Source organism: Egretta garzetta, unplaced genomic scaffold, assembly GCF_000687185.1.
Source record: "Egretta garzetta isolate BGI_Z169 unplaced genomic scaffold, ASM68718v1 scaffold76, whole genome shotgun sequence".
Lineage (NCBI taxonomy): Eukaryota > Metazoa > Chordata > Aves > Pelecaniformes > Ardeidae > Egretta > Egretta garzetta.
In genome coordinates, this window is record NW_009259859.1 from 820,709 (window position 1) to 837,438 (window position 16,730).

At 45.8% G+C, this 16,730-nt stretch overlaps 1 protein-coding gene across 1 annotated transcript in view; it reads right to left on the reverse strand.

Annotated features, from left to right (window-relative positions):
• Positions 1-16,730, reverse strand: part of LOC104127351 (gamma-aminobutyric acid type A receptor subunit rho2) — a 40,816-nt gene that overhangs the window by 17,840 nt on the left and 6,246 nt on the right. The window contains exon 2 of the mRNA XM_009640016.2: positions 11,410-11,516. Coding sequence (XP_009638311.1) covers positions 11,410-11,516 — 107 coding nt within the window. The remainder of the gene's footprint in view (positions 1-11,409; positions 11,517-16,730) is intronic.

The window sequence follows — 16,730 nt, forward strand, 5'->3', positions numbered from 1 at the left end:
GAACTGCTGAGGAACAGTCCAGGGGGATCCACCCCTACCTTGAGCGCTCAGTGTGTGGCAGTGGGTCTCACAGGGCTCATGTGCATATCTAGAGTGTGTGTCCAGCCTGGGCACTGTCTGTGACGCAGACTGTGGCGAACATATCTGGGACTTGCCCAACAGAAATGAATTTTCCGAGGACCATAGTGGCCTCCATGAAGGTTTGCAAAGATTTTTAGCACCTAGATGTTGAACCTGATTAGCAGTTGGATGTTTTTAAGAGGCACCACAATCCCTTTGAGCTCCAGACCCATATTTGCACAGTGCCATGCACAGCAGGGCCTGCTGCATGCCTGTAATTTAGCTACAGTAGCATCCTCCTCAAGACCACATCCAAGTTCTGAATGCACCGTAAGCCTAATGAGACAGCAGCATTGCTGTTTTGAGAACACAGAGCACTTTTGCAAGCTGCCATCCATCCTGCTGATGGCATCTGTACCTGCACAGATTCCCATGCACTGTACCCGCACAGATTCCCACGCATCTTCAGGGCCTTTGAACACAGGCTTACATTTGCCTCTGCTGGAAGAGAAAGAAGCACCAACCTGGCTTCAGTAGGGAAGGGGTAATCACAAAGCCCATGAGGCAAGCTGATTACTGCAACTAGCCCTGATACAGATTTTGCTCAGGCTTTGATAAGCCAGCCTCACCAAATTACAGCAGCACGTGCTGATGGTGACATTGTCCCCTTTCCACGCGTGCGGCTCCAGCCTGTTGCACCCGCGACGCCCGTCAGGGGCTGTGCTGGGTACAGCTACCCTGAAGCGAGCCCTGTGGAGCAGGACCAGGCTCCTTGGTACCGCCAATTCCAATTTAAGTGACTGTTGCCCCCAGCAATGAAGCTGAAACATGGCTAACCCAGCACTTTTAGATCACTCCTAGATGCTTACAAACACCTACATGTCACACTCAAGCACGCAGCTGTGCACTTTGTGCTTAAAAAAAATGCCAGCAAACATTTGCTTGCTCCTATTCATGTCTTGGTGGTGTTTGTCCAAACCGAAGGGTGTTTGCAGGAAGATTTACTTGGGGAGAAATTCCAACTAATCAGCCCCAGCATGTTTCTCAGGAGCCCAGAGACTTTGGCAAGATTTTGCGTTCCAATGACATGAGCCCATCTTGCTCCCTTTCAGTTGCTTATGTATTATAAGGAATCACTGGAGGCCAAGGAAATTCTCACCCTGTTGGTGTTCAGTTTGCCTTCTCCCAGGTATTCCCCAAAACTGGGAAAACCCCCAAAGCCCCAGGCTGCACCTGCTGGTGAAACGCAGGCATGCTGTCACAGCCATGTCCAGCAGCAGGGCAGAGAAGTGCCAATGATTTTTTCCTCTTGCGCACGGGGCTTCACAACACAGCTGTGCTCAGTCAGCAGGCGAGAACAGTCCTCAGCCCCCTCCCCAGATTACACAGGGAATGACTTTCAGCAAAGGCTGAAGTTGCAGAGAGGAGCAGACTGAGCTTGTGGTGGGACCTTCTGTGGGGCTGTTCAGCTCACTGACCCACAGAAAATTAACCCAGCCAAAACTGACAGCAGCAGCAGCAGCAATTGGACTATTTTCTTCCAAATCAGTGACCTGAATCAGCCCAGGCAAAGACCTGCCGGGTGGCTGAGTTGGCCACCAGGGCCAGAGGAGAGAGACAGGGAGGAGGAAGGCAGGTCAGAGAGCCCTCTGCTTTTGGTGGCACCAGCTCAGCTCCTCATGAGCCAGTCCCTGCCTGCCAGGCCAGGAAAGGTGCCCAGTTCCTACTGATCTGGCCATAGCATGCAGCCATTCATCAGCCAGTTGATTCCTTCTCAGACCATGGCAACTCACCAAAGAGAGGCGAATCCATGGCAAAATCGCAGGTGTCTTTTCCTTGTCACCCCTTGCCATGTGTCCTTACTTTCAACTGGCTCCTTGCCCTGAGAGGAGACATTGCTTACATCCAAGGCAGATGTGCCCTTCCTAACATGCAGCCCAGCACCCTGCAGACAAGGACTAGCACATGGCCCTTCTGTCACTCCCAAATGTGTCATCTTCTGGTTTGACCAGAGGAAATGGTGGCTTCAATAAGTGGAAATATTGTGGCAATAGCTTTGCAGTATCCTGCTCCCCTTTGTCCTTGTCGGTTGAGTGGTTGTGGAGTATGATAAGGTCTAACAAGCAAATGAGCTTATAGAGTGCTGTGTCTAAGGACGTGGTTTGTTACTTCTGGTTGTTTCAGCTGGCCTAATGAGTGATGCTACACCTCACTACATACCCTGCCTGTCTTACATACAGTGTATATATGCAGTCCTTTTCAATCTGAAATCACTCTGTGAGTTTATACCTTGGCTGCAGACACACTTCCTTCTACTCTCTATGATTATTTAGGACATGGAGTAAACAAAAGTTTAAAACAACACCAAAAGAAAGAATTTCTATATGACATTCCTCCTGCTCAGTAAAACTTGCTTTGTTTTTCTCAGACTAGGTAGCAAACAGCACTGTGTCTGTGGTGATAACAAGCATTTTGATGTGCAGTATAATCAACGGGGAAACAACACAAGCCTGCTGACAGGCAGCGCCCTGTTGGTAGCCGATGAGCCTTTCTTTGCTCAGACACCTCGTGAAGTCATACTTGGTGGTCAAGAAGAGCCTGGCCAATGATTCAAATACTTACCTATTCCCTTAATGCCTTTAATACCTGCTAGCTCTGCAGTGGAGTCATGTTTGTGATACTTAAATTGGGCCTCTGCTTGCAGCAAGGCTCAATGCTCAGAGTCAGTTCAATGACAGAGTCACAGAAACATGGAACACCAGGTTGGAAGGGACCTTCCAAGGAGTTCAGAAATGCTCCACAGCCCAAGACAGCCCACGTCAGGGCAGGCACAAGGCAGCCCTCAGCACTGCCTCTGGCTGTTGCCAGGGAAAGCATTTGTAATTAATATTATTTGTTGTCACACACAGCTGCTGACATGGCAGTAGTGCCCACAGTGCTTCCAAACAGCTGTGGCAAGGTGCTAACAGAGAAGACATGGTCTCTGCCAGGACGGCTTCACAGGGCAATCAGGTTGTGCCAGAAGATGAAGGCAGCGGGCAGCCACGGTACCTCCCACCGGGTCTCCCCAGTGCCAAGGGGCTGCACTCCCAGCCCATGCTGGGCAGCCCCCCTCAGCTTCCAGACTGCAAGAGACACTCTCTGTGTATGAATGCTTAATTTAGCTTTGATTCAGTAAATCAAAACCCATCCAAAGTCTATTTACTGCTGCAATTTCCACAGTTGTCTGAACACTAATCACAGATTAAAAAAAAAAAACCACAAACTAAACAACAACCAACCAAAAACTAAACACAAAAAACTAAACCCACAAACAGAGGAACACTGCCAAGCTCGTATTTTTTCCTCTCTCCTATTCCTTCCCTATCTGGTCTTGAAGATAAAATACTATGTCCATATTCTTTTCTTTTTTCATGTTCCTGCACCAAACGCTCAATGCAAATAAAGGGCGTTCAATGTAAAGTGGGATGGTCTGGAAAGCCCTTGAGAGAAGAGGCCTGAGGTTGTGTTAGGTGTCTTGTACATCAGTGAAACTGCCATTACTTTTTTGTTTCTCGCAGTTAATCATGAATTTGAGGGAAGATAAAACAGTGAGTATAATAGAGAGAGAGCGAGAAATCATTTGAACTCTGGACTCAGATGTGAAGTTCTTAATACAGACAGCAGGAAGATGAGGCTGTAAAAACTTACTTATCAGTGGAAATATTCACCCTGCCTTTCTTGGGCAAAATCCTACCACAATCAGCAGGAGCAATCACTGCTTTTCCCTTGTCCCTGCTCCTCATTCAGCACCTGGGGCTGAGGCAATGAGAAAGCACATGAATGGGAACGAGGGCATGTGGAGACACCAAGACCCTTTGGAGGAGGCTTGGACAAGAGGTTGGGCTGAGCAGGGAAGAGCGGGTGAAGGGCCAGTGGGGCCAGCCCAAGTGTTGCTGCCTGGGAGCTAGTGGTGGGAATCAAATGATCACAAAGTCCTGCTCTAGGCGATGTGCACAACCAATGATGATAATTGCTTATTCACTTGGTCCATCACTCTTCAAAACTTCTACCAAGATGTAGTTTTGCAGAGGCACTTGATGTGAGCAACACTAAATGCATGCAGTGTCTGAAGCAAAACAGAAGCCCTGTAAAGAAATACACTCTTTAAAGCACAGAAACAAACCCTGGGTTTCCTTAAAGGTCATCTTGGCTACAACACATACCATTGAATTAAATGGCTGTTGATCAGTCACAGAAATATGTCAAGAGATCTTAGGTCTCACTAAACCTTGGAGTCAATTGGGAAGCGCTAGCTTTTTAATCCTGTCCCTCTGGAAACTAAACTGTTGAACCACTGAAGTTCTGTGTGCTTTGCCAAATTCCCCATTACATGCCACTAGGGATGAGCAAACAGAAAAAAAAAACCTTTTTATTGAGAGGCAGCAGAGGATGAGGAAGGTGTGACTGGGAAGGGAAAAGAACAGCTAAGATGGTATCTGACACACTGAACAGGTAGACAGATTCCAAGCAACTTAGATTATAGCATTACATTTAAAAAATCGCTCATGAACATTTTTTTCCGTGTCATAAGCAATATTTTATCAATATTCATTTTTCTTCAGAGAAATGAAATACAGAAGGATCAGCTTGAAGAATTACAAGCAGGAAAAGACCTGAGTACTGTAACATGGGAGCAATCTCAAAGCTCAGGCACCTCTCCAGGATGTTCACTGCTGGATGAGAAGCTAAACAGATCCATGTGAAAGCTGTGGATTTGGCTGAGAAGAGAAAGGAGTGCTGCTTTGCTCAAAGACTGCAGCCCAGCAAAGCTCTTCAGCTCATACTTTAGGGTCTCCGAAAAGTGTCAGCCAAATTCTCGGAATTATTCAAATTAAACATGAGCTCAAGTATATAAAGATCAAGGTCTAGAGAGAAATTGTATAACCTTCAACTGAAGCATTTCTTCCAGAAACAGCAAACGTGTCAACATCCATTATCTCCATCACTGCCCACAGCAGTATCTTGCAGAACACAAATCCTAATTCAGCAGGGCTGATACAAACAGAAAGCAAACCCTGGGCTCTAAAAACTTCATAAAAGTCACAACACAGGAACGAACCCCCCAATACACTATTCCCCTCGCATCTCAGACACAGCACAGCAGCACCTTCTAAGACTTAGACTGGATATAAGGAAGAAATTCTTTACAATGAGGGTGGTAAAACACTGGAACAGGTTGCCCAGAGAGGTAGAGAAGGCCCCATCCCTGGAAACATTCAAGGCCAGGTTGGACGGGGCTCTGAGCAACCTGATCTACTTAGCGGTGTCCCTGCTCACTGCAGGGGGGTTGGACTAGATGACCTCTAGGGGTCCCTTCCAACCCAAAACATTCTATGATTCTGATTCTATGATTCTATTATTCTAAGCAAGCTCAAGACACTTGCACGGTCATTAGCAAATCTGTTAATATAAAAATTGGAGATGGAAAATCAGAGTTTTTCATTCTGAGGGAGATATTTATATCTGCTTGTTGACAGAGGATTTAAGTGACCTGAAGCACAACCCGAGGCTGATGGGAGCGCTTCTACTTTCTCTCTTGTGTTGGACATTACCCATTAGCCCCACAATTTCTGTATAGGATTTACAAGTGATATGATATGATATGTCATATCATATGATATGTCACATATGATATATGTGATATGACCCTTGCACCTTCTCACTGTAAAGGTGACACCTTCTGAAGCTGCATCAGCAACATCTTATTTCTGTAAATGCACAGAATCACAGCACATCAGTGGCTTGCCTCAGATCAAACTTGGGTATTAAAAAGATACTCAGGGACCATCCTGCCAAGGTGTTCGTGGTTTTATATGTCTTTATTCCTTTGCCAAGTTCACAGTCCCAGCGGTGGGAGTGCTCCCTCACTTCTCTTAACTCCGCAGTGAACTGCCCTGTTCTGTGTCCTACTCTTCAAGTGAAAACCATTACACATTCAACTTAGGTGCTGTATGTGGAAAAGATGCTGTACAGAATACCTTTAGAGAAGACCCAGTCTGCATCTGCATTCACTGGTTGTACAAGTTGAACAGATGGACCCAACAAGTCTCTGTTTTGGGTGGGTTCTGACACTGAGAAGACTTTGTGGCTTGTTTCACCTTGCAAAAACTCCAGTTTGAATACTAAACTCTGTCTCAGGTTGAATGGGACATGTGGTCTGGGGCTCACCCCTCCAGGGAACCCAGGAGGTTTACACAAGTCCCATCCAGGAGCGACTTCAGAAGGTGCCCAGCTTTAAAGGCTGTTGTGTCCCAGCATGTCTCAACACCTAAAACTGAGGAGAAGCCATGAAATCTACAAAGGACCAGTCAGTTCCCAGGCAGAAACAGGTATTGGACAGAAATGTAGGTTTTATTTTTTAACACTGCAGCAGATTTTGGAAGATATCTCACTACCACAAAAATGCCTGGTGTCAGTTTTCCACTCCAGCTCTGAGACTAAAGCTTTGTGACATCCCTTTAATTTTTCTCTCTGGCAGTGATTTGAAAAACTCATTGTTTTTCTCCAAGACGGTATCTCTGTCCCCTCATCTATCTTTGAAGGAGTGAGGCAGATGTAAGCCCTGAGATAAAAATATCTACATGGGAAACGAGCAGGTTTGAGACTTCTTTGCTGCCAGATATATTGCACATATCCAAAGAGGCTCGCAAATGTCCATAAGGGTTCCCATGTCTGCAAGCTGCAAAACAGTCTTTGGTGTTTCTGCATGTATGTATGTGTGTGTATATATTTTTTTTTAATGCACATATATACGTCTGGGACCTCTTAGGTGTGGGCAGCTTCCAGGCAGTCACAGCAGGATAGGCTCATCAGCTGCCACGTGACTGCAGAGACCTTTGTTTCTTCTCACCTCATTGAGGGAGACACAGGTTTTATTCCAGCCCTTGATATGAACCCTAAGTGAACTCTACTGATGCTTCATTCACCCCACTGTTTGTCCATCCTGATGAAAATACTGCCAAGAAAGGGCAGCGAGGACCAGCTGATGTTACGCTATTAGGCTATGAAGAAATATAATAAAAGTGCAGCATTAGGCTGTTCCTCAGCAAAGAAGATACAGCTATTTTAAGTATCAAATAAAGCTGCTTATTCACAGGCTCCCCGTAAAATACGAGATGTCATAGATTAAATGCTTAAAACGGATGTTTAAGGAAGGCAGCAAACCAAACATTTACATAATCTTTAACTATTAATATTTGTAAATAATACCTGAACATCTGCTAGCTAGAACAAGGTCACTGACATGGAAATAACTCCCTAAGGGTCATAACAAACGCGGTCTATTTTAGCTTATGGAGGCTACTTTGAACATCAGCAAAGCAAAAATCTTTGTCATTACCACCGCACCCAATAGCTTGTCTCTAATGGGCTGAGAGCACGCAAGACAGCCATGCTTATTGGGCTGTTAATAACACAACTTACACAACATTTGCTTGCTGACTTGCTCTTTACAAAGATAATCTTTCTTGAAAAACCCTTCACCTTGCTCTAATGGTTTTCTTCCATTTCACCTTGCATAACCCCAGCCTGCTCTGCCCAGTGGTCACAGCTGTGCTGGGCTGGCAACTTGCTGACTGTCTTCTGCAGACCAGCAAGGATCACTGTGGCCACAATAAAGCAGCTACAGTCCCCATCCCCTTTTTGGCTAAAAGTTCAGTAGTGAAGTTGTAGACCGGTCCACCAAAAATGCTGAAGGTTAACAGCTGCCCGTTATCCCACCAAGCTTGGGAACCAGCACTTTTACAGTACAGGGTTCCTTCGTGGTCTAATGTCACTCACAATCTCCTCATAATATTATTTATGTTTTTCAGAGACGAGTTGCCTTTCCCACCTGCACCATACCATCACAGGCCCAATGCAATGCCACAGGGCTGGACTCTCATTTAGACCGTGGTCCCTGAGCCACTCCCAGAGAGCAGAGAGCGTCATAGGGCAGCAACCGGTTGCAGTCATACACGTCCCACGGGCTCCTCTACTCCGCTTCAGCAGTACAAAAGCCTTTTGATCCTACGCAGGTCAGACCACATCAGTTTGACTGGCATTGCCGCAGCAAAAACCTGGAAAGACTCACAGGGCGTAGCAAATCACTGTGACTGCCTGACGAATAACATTACAGAAGAAAATATAAGGATGGCCTCTTACCAGGCTTTTGTTTTCTTTCCCTTTAGATATTTTTTTCAATCAGGCTTATCATCTGTCACTAAAAATAGAATCATAGAATAGAATCATAGAATCACTTTGGTTGGAAAAGACCTTTAAGATCATCAAGTCCAACCTTTAACCTAACCCTGACATCCCACCACTAAACCATGTCCCTAAGCACCTCATCTATCTCCTCTTCTCCAGACTAAATAACCCCAGTTCCCTCAGCCGCTCCACATATGACTTGTGTTCCAGACCCCTCACCAGCTTGGTTGCTCTCCTCTGGACATGTTCCAGCAACGCAACATCTTTCTTGTAGTGAGGGGCCCAAATCTGAACACAGTATTCAAGGTGCGGCCTCACCAGCACCGAGTACAGGGGCACGATCACTTCCCTGCTCCTGCTGGTCACACTATTTCTGATACAAGCCAGGATGCCATTGGCCTTCTTGGCCACAATACACTGCATAATTCTGCAGCTGTGCAAGAACCTGTAGCACCCGTGCCGTCTCCATGCGTGTGAATCATGCTTTCCGAGGCTGGAGCCCCAACGAAGGTGTTGCCATGTTTTCTTCTTTATCGTACCAAACTTTAGTGCAACTTCCCTAACACCCCACCTTGGTACCAGGTAGCTCTGCAAGATAAGGAGGTTTTGAGCAAAAATTACAGAAACACCGTGTTTTTCCTTTACAAAAAGTCACCTTCTCACCAAATGTTCTTAGGATATTTCTCAATTTTATAAATGCTACTCCAAGTTTTTAGGCTATAGCAGCATCCTAATGCCTGTGCTGGGAGGTAGCATAAGAAAACAAGACAAGGAGGAGATTAAAGTGCAGTTGCATTAGCACTGGAAGAGTAACCTTGTAACTCTGTGTGTCTACTTGGTGGGAACTGGGCACAAAGGTGTTCCTCACGGGCTCTGCGACATTGATAGAAATAGTAAAAATTTGGTCTGTTTACAGAAGTGCAGCACAGTGGTGACACTGGGCATCAAAAGCTAAACCATCAGCACAACAGAACAAAACCCCTCAGCTTCCCCAAAAGCACAGGCGTCATTTCCCTGACTTACGTCCAGCTAGAGAAACATAAATAAATAAATAAAGCACAGTGGCTCCCCATATATCTCCAAGTCAAGGGAAGGAGTCCAGATCTCCTCCCAGAGAAGCCTTGACATCCCACCCCATCAGCCCCAGGAGCCAGCAGGTCTTTTGGCCAGAGTGATGACACGGAGGAGAGAGTGGTGCTTCCAGTCTGTCCACATCAGGCATTCAGAAGTCATCAGCCAAACTGCAAAAACTGAGGTTGGCTTGAAAAAAAAGTGAAAACCCAACGCAGCACCCTAATCTTTAGTGATTTAGGTTTCTAAGGTTTTTGACTCGCATGCTTTGAGGCTTTTCTCTGCTACCTAGAAGACTAGTAAGATTCCCTCTCTGACACTGACATTGATTTTTGCCCACCGAAGGGGAAACTTGATCCCTTCCCTTTGGGACCAGCAGAGTTTATTACTGACTTCACTGGCTGGGAAAACAATTTACTGTTGAAACCAACTCTATTCAACCTAGAGTCACCAAGACTCTCTGAGCTGGCCATTTTATCTGCTTGTTCTATTCCCTTGCATTTTAATATGATGAAATACGGCTTGGATGGTCACCCTCAATGCGGCCAGTTCAGCAGTGACTGCTGTCTCATGGGCTGGCAAAAGGCAAGCATTTGGGGTTCTCCTTCTTCCCACTGCCATAATTTACAAGCTGTGCATGGTCCTGTCCGCTCAGTTCCTGCAACTGCATACAAAGCAAACTGTATCTGTCCTAGGGGCTATCAGCCTGGGATCCTATGTGCTTTCAAATCTGAGCCTCAGCACTTATAGAATCATAGAATTGTTTAGGTTGGAAAAGACCTTTAAGATCATCCAGTCCAACCGTTAACCTAACCCTGCCATCCCACCACTAAACCATGGCCCTAAGCATCTTGTCTACCTGTCTCTTAAATACCCCTAGGGGTGGAGACTCGACCACTTCCCTGGGCAGCCCATTCCAGAGCCTGACAACCCTTCCAGTGAAGAAGTTTTTCCTAATATCCAACCTAAACCTGCCCTGGCGCAACTTTCCTCTTGTCCTGTTGCCCATTACATGGGAGAAGAGACTGACACCACCTCACTACACCCTCCCTTCAGGCAGTTGTAGAGGGCGGTAAGGTCTCCCCTCAGCCTCCTCGTCTCCAGGCTGAACCACCCCAGTGCCCTGTGTTGTGAGCATGGGGACAGCACTGTGCTGTCAGATCAGTACATCTGCACTGTGGAGCAAGAAACATCTTTCCAGCTATGCCAAGAATGGGCGAGTCAGAGAAGCTCTGTTCTATGGACTAGGTGCAAAATGTAAAATACCCTTGTGACCCTTGTGACTCACTGGGCAGGGAGATGTTGCACTTCATCCTAGAAAGGCTGATTGACAAAGGATGCAGTAGTAGTCGTTCAGCAAAAGCTGCAGAAAACTCTGTTCTTAGCTCTGGAGGGGCTCGGTTATTGATCTGATCAGAAGAGGGATTTCCATGTTTATATACCAGCACTTTTTTAATACAAGTACTCTTTTACCTCTACATTAGTGAGCTTAGAAAGCCCAGGTGAGCGTGTTCCTGTAACTGGGTACAACAGAAGACAGAATTGAAGGTGATGGAGGCCTCTCCTCCTGCTCTTTTTGTTGCTTTAGAGAGTTTGAGACAAGATTTTATCTGGAAAAAAAATACTCATTTTCTCCTAGCAAGGATGGGATGTGATCCACCTAATGAATTCTTTACCTTGCAATGTGATCACATCAGCTGAAAAGGTCATTGCAACCTCACAACTACAAGTGAACATTAAAACCTGCAGCTTGTTCATCTTCTCAACAGGGAAGTACTTACTGGGAGGGTCCATCCTGAGCTCTGGGGAGCACTAGCCAAAAAAAAAGAGCCAACTTCAGCAACAGGAAGGAGTGTAGGAGCTGTACAGAGGACTACGAGGTGAGGATCGGGCCTCTCTGAATTACCTTGAGTATCTCCTGAAACTACCCAAGTACTTTCACACTGGTGCATCTGGTCAGAGGCTTTTTTTTTTTTTTTTTTAGTTACTTGATTAATTAGATTACTTTATTAGATGAGCATAAAATTAGGAGAACTGTTTTAGTCTCACCTCCAAAAGCCGGACGCATGGTGAAGTCATGGTCATCAACCCTAAGGAGCTGGTCCATCTTTCCTTTCCAAGTTTTGGTCATGTCGTGGTTCTTCTTATAGATGTGACTGCAAAAGACAGCAATAGCATTGGTCTGATGTCTCTGCAGCCCAAGGGGCACTCTGTGGATGACTTCCACCTGCCCAATTTCAGAGCCCCAGGAGCAGCCACCCTCACGGGCACAGTCCCAGGGAAGGAAGCACGGTTGCTGCCAGCACCATGGCGTAGGCTGGCGTGGCAGACCCAATGCTGCCACTTCACAGCATCAACTCAGATCTGGCCCCGACTGTGGGCAGCCCTGCCATCTCAGCCAGCTCCGAGATGGACACGGTGCTCTCTCTGCCCTGGACACCACAGCTCCCGGAGAGGCACAAGGTCAGCATCTGACAGAGGAGCTGGGATGCAGCAAATGCCACAGAGCAAGCAACAGTAGAGACAGCTGACTCTGCCCTACACGTTACCCAGCCAGGACTTGGCCGGGTACCAAGGCGACATTATCATGAGAAAGCTCTTTTTGATGGTGGTCACGCAATGTCATACACTACTCGGGGACTGTCTGCCCCATGAACATCAGCCGAGTGCCAGCAGTTTGTGTGGACAGAGGGCTTGCTTTGCCTTTTGACTTTTAACAATGACAAAATCACCCATTTCCCTCCACAGTGGCAGGAAAAGAGGCGTTTTATCTAAAGAAGTCAGCAAGATCTGCAATCCTTCACTTTTCTCAATATTAAGGCGGGAAAAGTCCTAACTTCTTATTTGAGAGATCATGGAACAGTAGAACAAGGATGGCAACAAATGCCTGAGAAAAGTGTAAGGAAGTCACTATAAGGGCATCAGTGGGTAACTAAACAGCAGACAGACAGATGCTACATGGACTTTTGGAAGAAAATCCAGATCAGCATCCCTGGCTTTTCCCAGCTGTGCAGGAAGGAGGACTTGGACCATTAAAAGTCCTCAACCCCTTTCCTCTGGGCACAAGAACTGGCAAAGCTGTAAATACTGTTGCAATTAGCTGTTTGTCAGCAACTTACTAAAAAGAATAATAATAAATAGAAAGAACTTTATACAAAAGGGTTCAGATTCATTTGCCTGTGTGGGAGGAATATTACTGGCAGGAAAGAACAAAAATCTTGGAGGAAAAATAAAGGGACTACTCTAATAGATACAAAAATGAGGGTGAATTAGGCTTAAAATATTGGTCAAAAATTCAGAACTTAGAAAACGATCACCACACACGTAAGTGTGGCTGTGGAAGGGCCATGGATGCGCCTTGGAGTCATTAAAATACAAATCATGATGAGCATGAGCAAAGGGAGCATAAATCGCAAATCAGAAGAATATTTTCCCATGGGAGCATTCAATTCAGAAAAGAAATGATAAAACCTAAGGGGCATTGGTAGCTGCTGCTAACATGGATAGCCGGCTTACTTTAATAAGGAGTTGAAAAAGAAGCAACAGAATTAAAAGATTTGTATTAAACGTGTGTTTTGAAGGAATATAAGCCCTTGTGCTCTAGGGCACATGCTAGATAGGAAAATTTGGATCCCCCTCACCTCACTTGGGGCTCCTGTTTAAATCGGGACATCAGAGATCTCTCTCCCCACTGGCTATAAAGAAGAGCCAACTGGAGCAAGTGCGCTCCCAGCACGGCTGCGTTGGTATTTACCTAAAAGCAGGGGGATAAACCCAAGCACCACCATTAACGGGAATGGTCGGAGGCCAAAGTTTAGCTTTGCACTGCCTGCTGCGGGGGCAGGCTGTGTTTCTTCGCACAGGTTAGGGCTGCTGGCTCAGTGCTCCACGTCGCAGTCCGCAGCCTTGCTCCTGAAAAGCTGGCAGGGCAGAAGAACGATCTTCCTATGTCTGTGACCTGACTTTACTGCAACTTGAACTGTCAGGGGAAGGCCTAAGTACTGGTGAATGTTTGAACAAATTTCTCTACTCAAAGAATTGGGGGGGCTGGGGGGGGTGGCGGAATTAAGTTAGCAATCCAACAGAACTCTGGCTTGCATGCTATATGAGAAAAACATAGAATCATAGAATCATTTAGGTTGGAAAAGACCTTTAAGATCATCCAGTCCAACCGTTAACCTAACCCTGCCATCCCACCACTAAACCATGCCCCTAAGCACCTTGTCTATCCTTCTTTTAAATACCTCCAGGGATGGGGACTCGACCACTTCCCTGGGCATCTTATTCCAGAGCCTGACAACCCTTTCTGTGAAGAAATTTTTCCTAATATCCAACCTAAACCTGCCCTGGCGCAACTTCAGACCATTCCCCCTCATCCTATCGCCCGTTACCAGGGAGAAGAGACTGACCCCCACCTCGCTACACCCTCCTGTCAGGCAGCTGTAGAGGGTGATAAGGTCTTCCCTCAGCCTCCTCTTCTCCAGATTAAACAACCCCAGTTCCCTCAACTGCTCCTCATAAGACTTGTGTTCCAGGCCCCTCACCAATACAAATAGTATGGAAAACCCAGACAATTTTATAAAGCGATGGCACAGCCTCACTGAAATGCCAAGCCCTGATCAAATCATTTAAAAATCATCCAACAGCAAATAGCACACGGGAGAGCTGCTAAGAACAAACCTGTGGCTGCAGAGGCTTTGGGGGGCGGGCTGGGGACACCGATGCTGCCTTAGGGAGAAAACCAGTTTTCAGGAACTTCCCGAGCCCGAGGTTGCATTTAATAGCCAGCATTTAATCATCAGTTCATGCCCAGTCCTTCAGGTACATGACAAGACGATTCAGAATTTACAGGCAGAGGTCTGCCATTTACTTTTTAACCAATTGAATCCATTTACAAAGATTTTGTACAGAGCTATTTTTAATGGCAGGCGGTCTATGCAGCCTTCAAAATGTATAACAAGCGTTTTTGTCGATTTAATCCAAAAGCAAGACCAAGTTTGTTTGGAAAAAAACCAAAACCGTTCTCTGTAACAGTGCACGACAACAGCTATGCTGGTATCTTCTGATCCTCTCCGGTGGGTATCCCTTGCCACCCTGCCACTGTTTGGCATCGGAATTATCTCATTATCTGCAGCAAAGGTGAATAACAGCCGCCAGTGCTGAGGGATGCGCTGAGCGCTCCTGCCCGCCGGGCGTCTTTACTGACGAGCTGATCATCGGTACCTCATAAATCCTCCCTGAGGTACTTACCGTCTTTAGCACTTCTGATTATAGATTTGTCGGGGTCTCTTTCAGCTTTATGCGCCCTCTGCAATTCATCACTATTCATTTAAAGCCACCCATCTCCCTTTCTCTTTTTTGTCATGTTTTTCATATATAATTTTATTGTTGCTTACACTTCACTCAAGTGGGATGAGTTTGATAAAACCATCTTTTGTGAGGACCTGTTCCTGTTTACAGAGGAGAAAATGGAACAGGTATCTTATTGAGCTTTTCTTAAGACTTCTCTATTATTGCCCTAAATTTTTTTTATATTTTCCTTTCCATTCACTTTCATTCAGCATTTTTCTCAATTGCGTAAAATAGATCCTTTTTACATTGCCAAACACATCAAAGAAAATTAAATTCTGGTGGCATGAGAAATCACAGATAATGGCACAGGAGGACTCAAAAAAGCAGCAGGTATCTATGCAGACATTCAGGCCTCTCCAGAGCAAGATAAAGAACTTATGAAACTGGAAACAGTCCTCATGCTGTAGGCCATAAGGCAATGGCTAACCAGTGAGCCTGAAAGAAAATGTGATCTCTGTCCCAAGCACGGCACAGCTGCTGGCAGCCAGGCTCCAGGAGGCTTCTGCACCTCCCTCTGGAGAAGTCAGCATTGACTTTGGTCACAAGATGGTATCTCATGGTCATGGGACATCGGTTCCTGTTATCCTATTTCCTACTGGGATTCAGAAAAGTATTTCTACAGTTTCAGTGAAAATTTTATCTCACTTCAGTGTATTCTCTGGGAAAAAAAAACCCAAAACATGTTAGTTGAAGGTGTCATTTACTTTCTGTAGCAGCCACAGCAAGCTGGAGGAGATGCACACTGTGTAAACCTAGCACCAAGAAAAGCACAAACCCTCCTGTTTTTCTAACCAACAAAACATATGACTGCTGCAAAGATCCCCTAGAGGATCAATGAAAAAGAGAAGGTTCAATAACAGTTTGTGACTCCCATAACCATTAACTCGCTCCTAGATGATCGTTCCAAATCTATTAACACCATTTTGCTATGAGTGTATCCCACATAGGTGTGTATCTTTAATATTAATGTACATGGACCACATGGGATCAGACATGGTTGAGAACTTTCTGACCAGCTGGGAACCTCAAGGTCCTCAATTTTTGGGAGGTCTCCTTCCATTGCCTGGTGTCAGAGCCACCAATTCAAGGGCTTAACAAGTCCCAGCTGCCCAAGAGGCCCTGGTAGCTCCGTAACAAGAAAGGTCCATCCTGGTTTATATGGATGGCCACACCAGTCCCAGAGCCACAGGGGAGAGGGACTCTGTTGCCCTACCTCTGGGTGTAACATGGTCCATGCTGACTCATTTGGGGTTTTATGCCTGGAGCACTTTCCTTGCCAGATTTCTGTAAAACACTAAATCAGACTCTGGAAAACCACAGACACAAACTCAAGGGGTGTGTGCAATCACTGTGAGCGTACACATCAGAAATATTTCACGGTCACATGCCCAACACACCTTATCTTCTGTTGCTTAGGACCCTCCAGTTTTGCTTGGGTTTATAAAGTAAGTTGTTTAACCAGGAAAAAAAAAAAATCTGTTCTATGGTTGTTCATATTTTTAGCTTATTGAAGATGAATGCAGGGTACATTTGTTCTTCACAGCAATAAATGGAGCCTTTTTTTACCAAGTGTATCGCAAACCCTGCACTCCTTGCCTCTTCCTACATCCATCCAGCCCAAAGCCAACAACAGTAACATAAGCAGAGGGTAAAATTCACAAAGATGTTTTATGCAGAGACACTCCCTTGCAAGGCTAAAAAGCTCAACCTTTTATTTTCACTATTTCAGGGCAGATTATCCAACCTGCCTGGCTGTCCCCATGCCCCCTGCCACTTAAAATGTCAACTTTGGCTCATGAAAAAAAAAACAGTTACAGGCCCTCCTCACTGTGTGTCCTGGTTTTGTCTGGGACAGAGTTAATTCTCTTCCTAGTAGCTGGCATAGTGCTGTGGTTTGGATTTAGGATGAGAAGAATGTCGATAACTCACTGATGGTTTAGTTGTTGCTGAGCAGTGCTTACACCAATCAAGGACTTCTCAGCTCTCAGCTCTGCCAGGGGCACAAGAAGCTGGGAGGG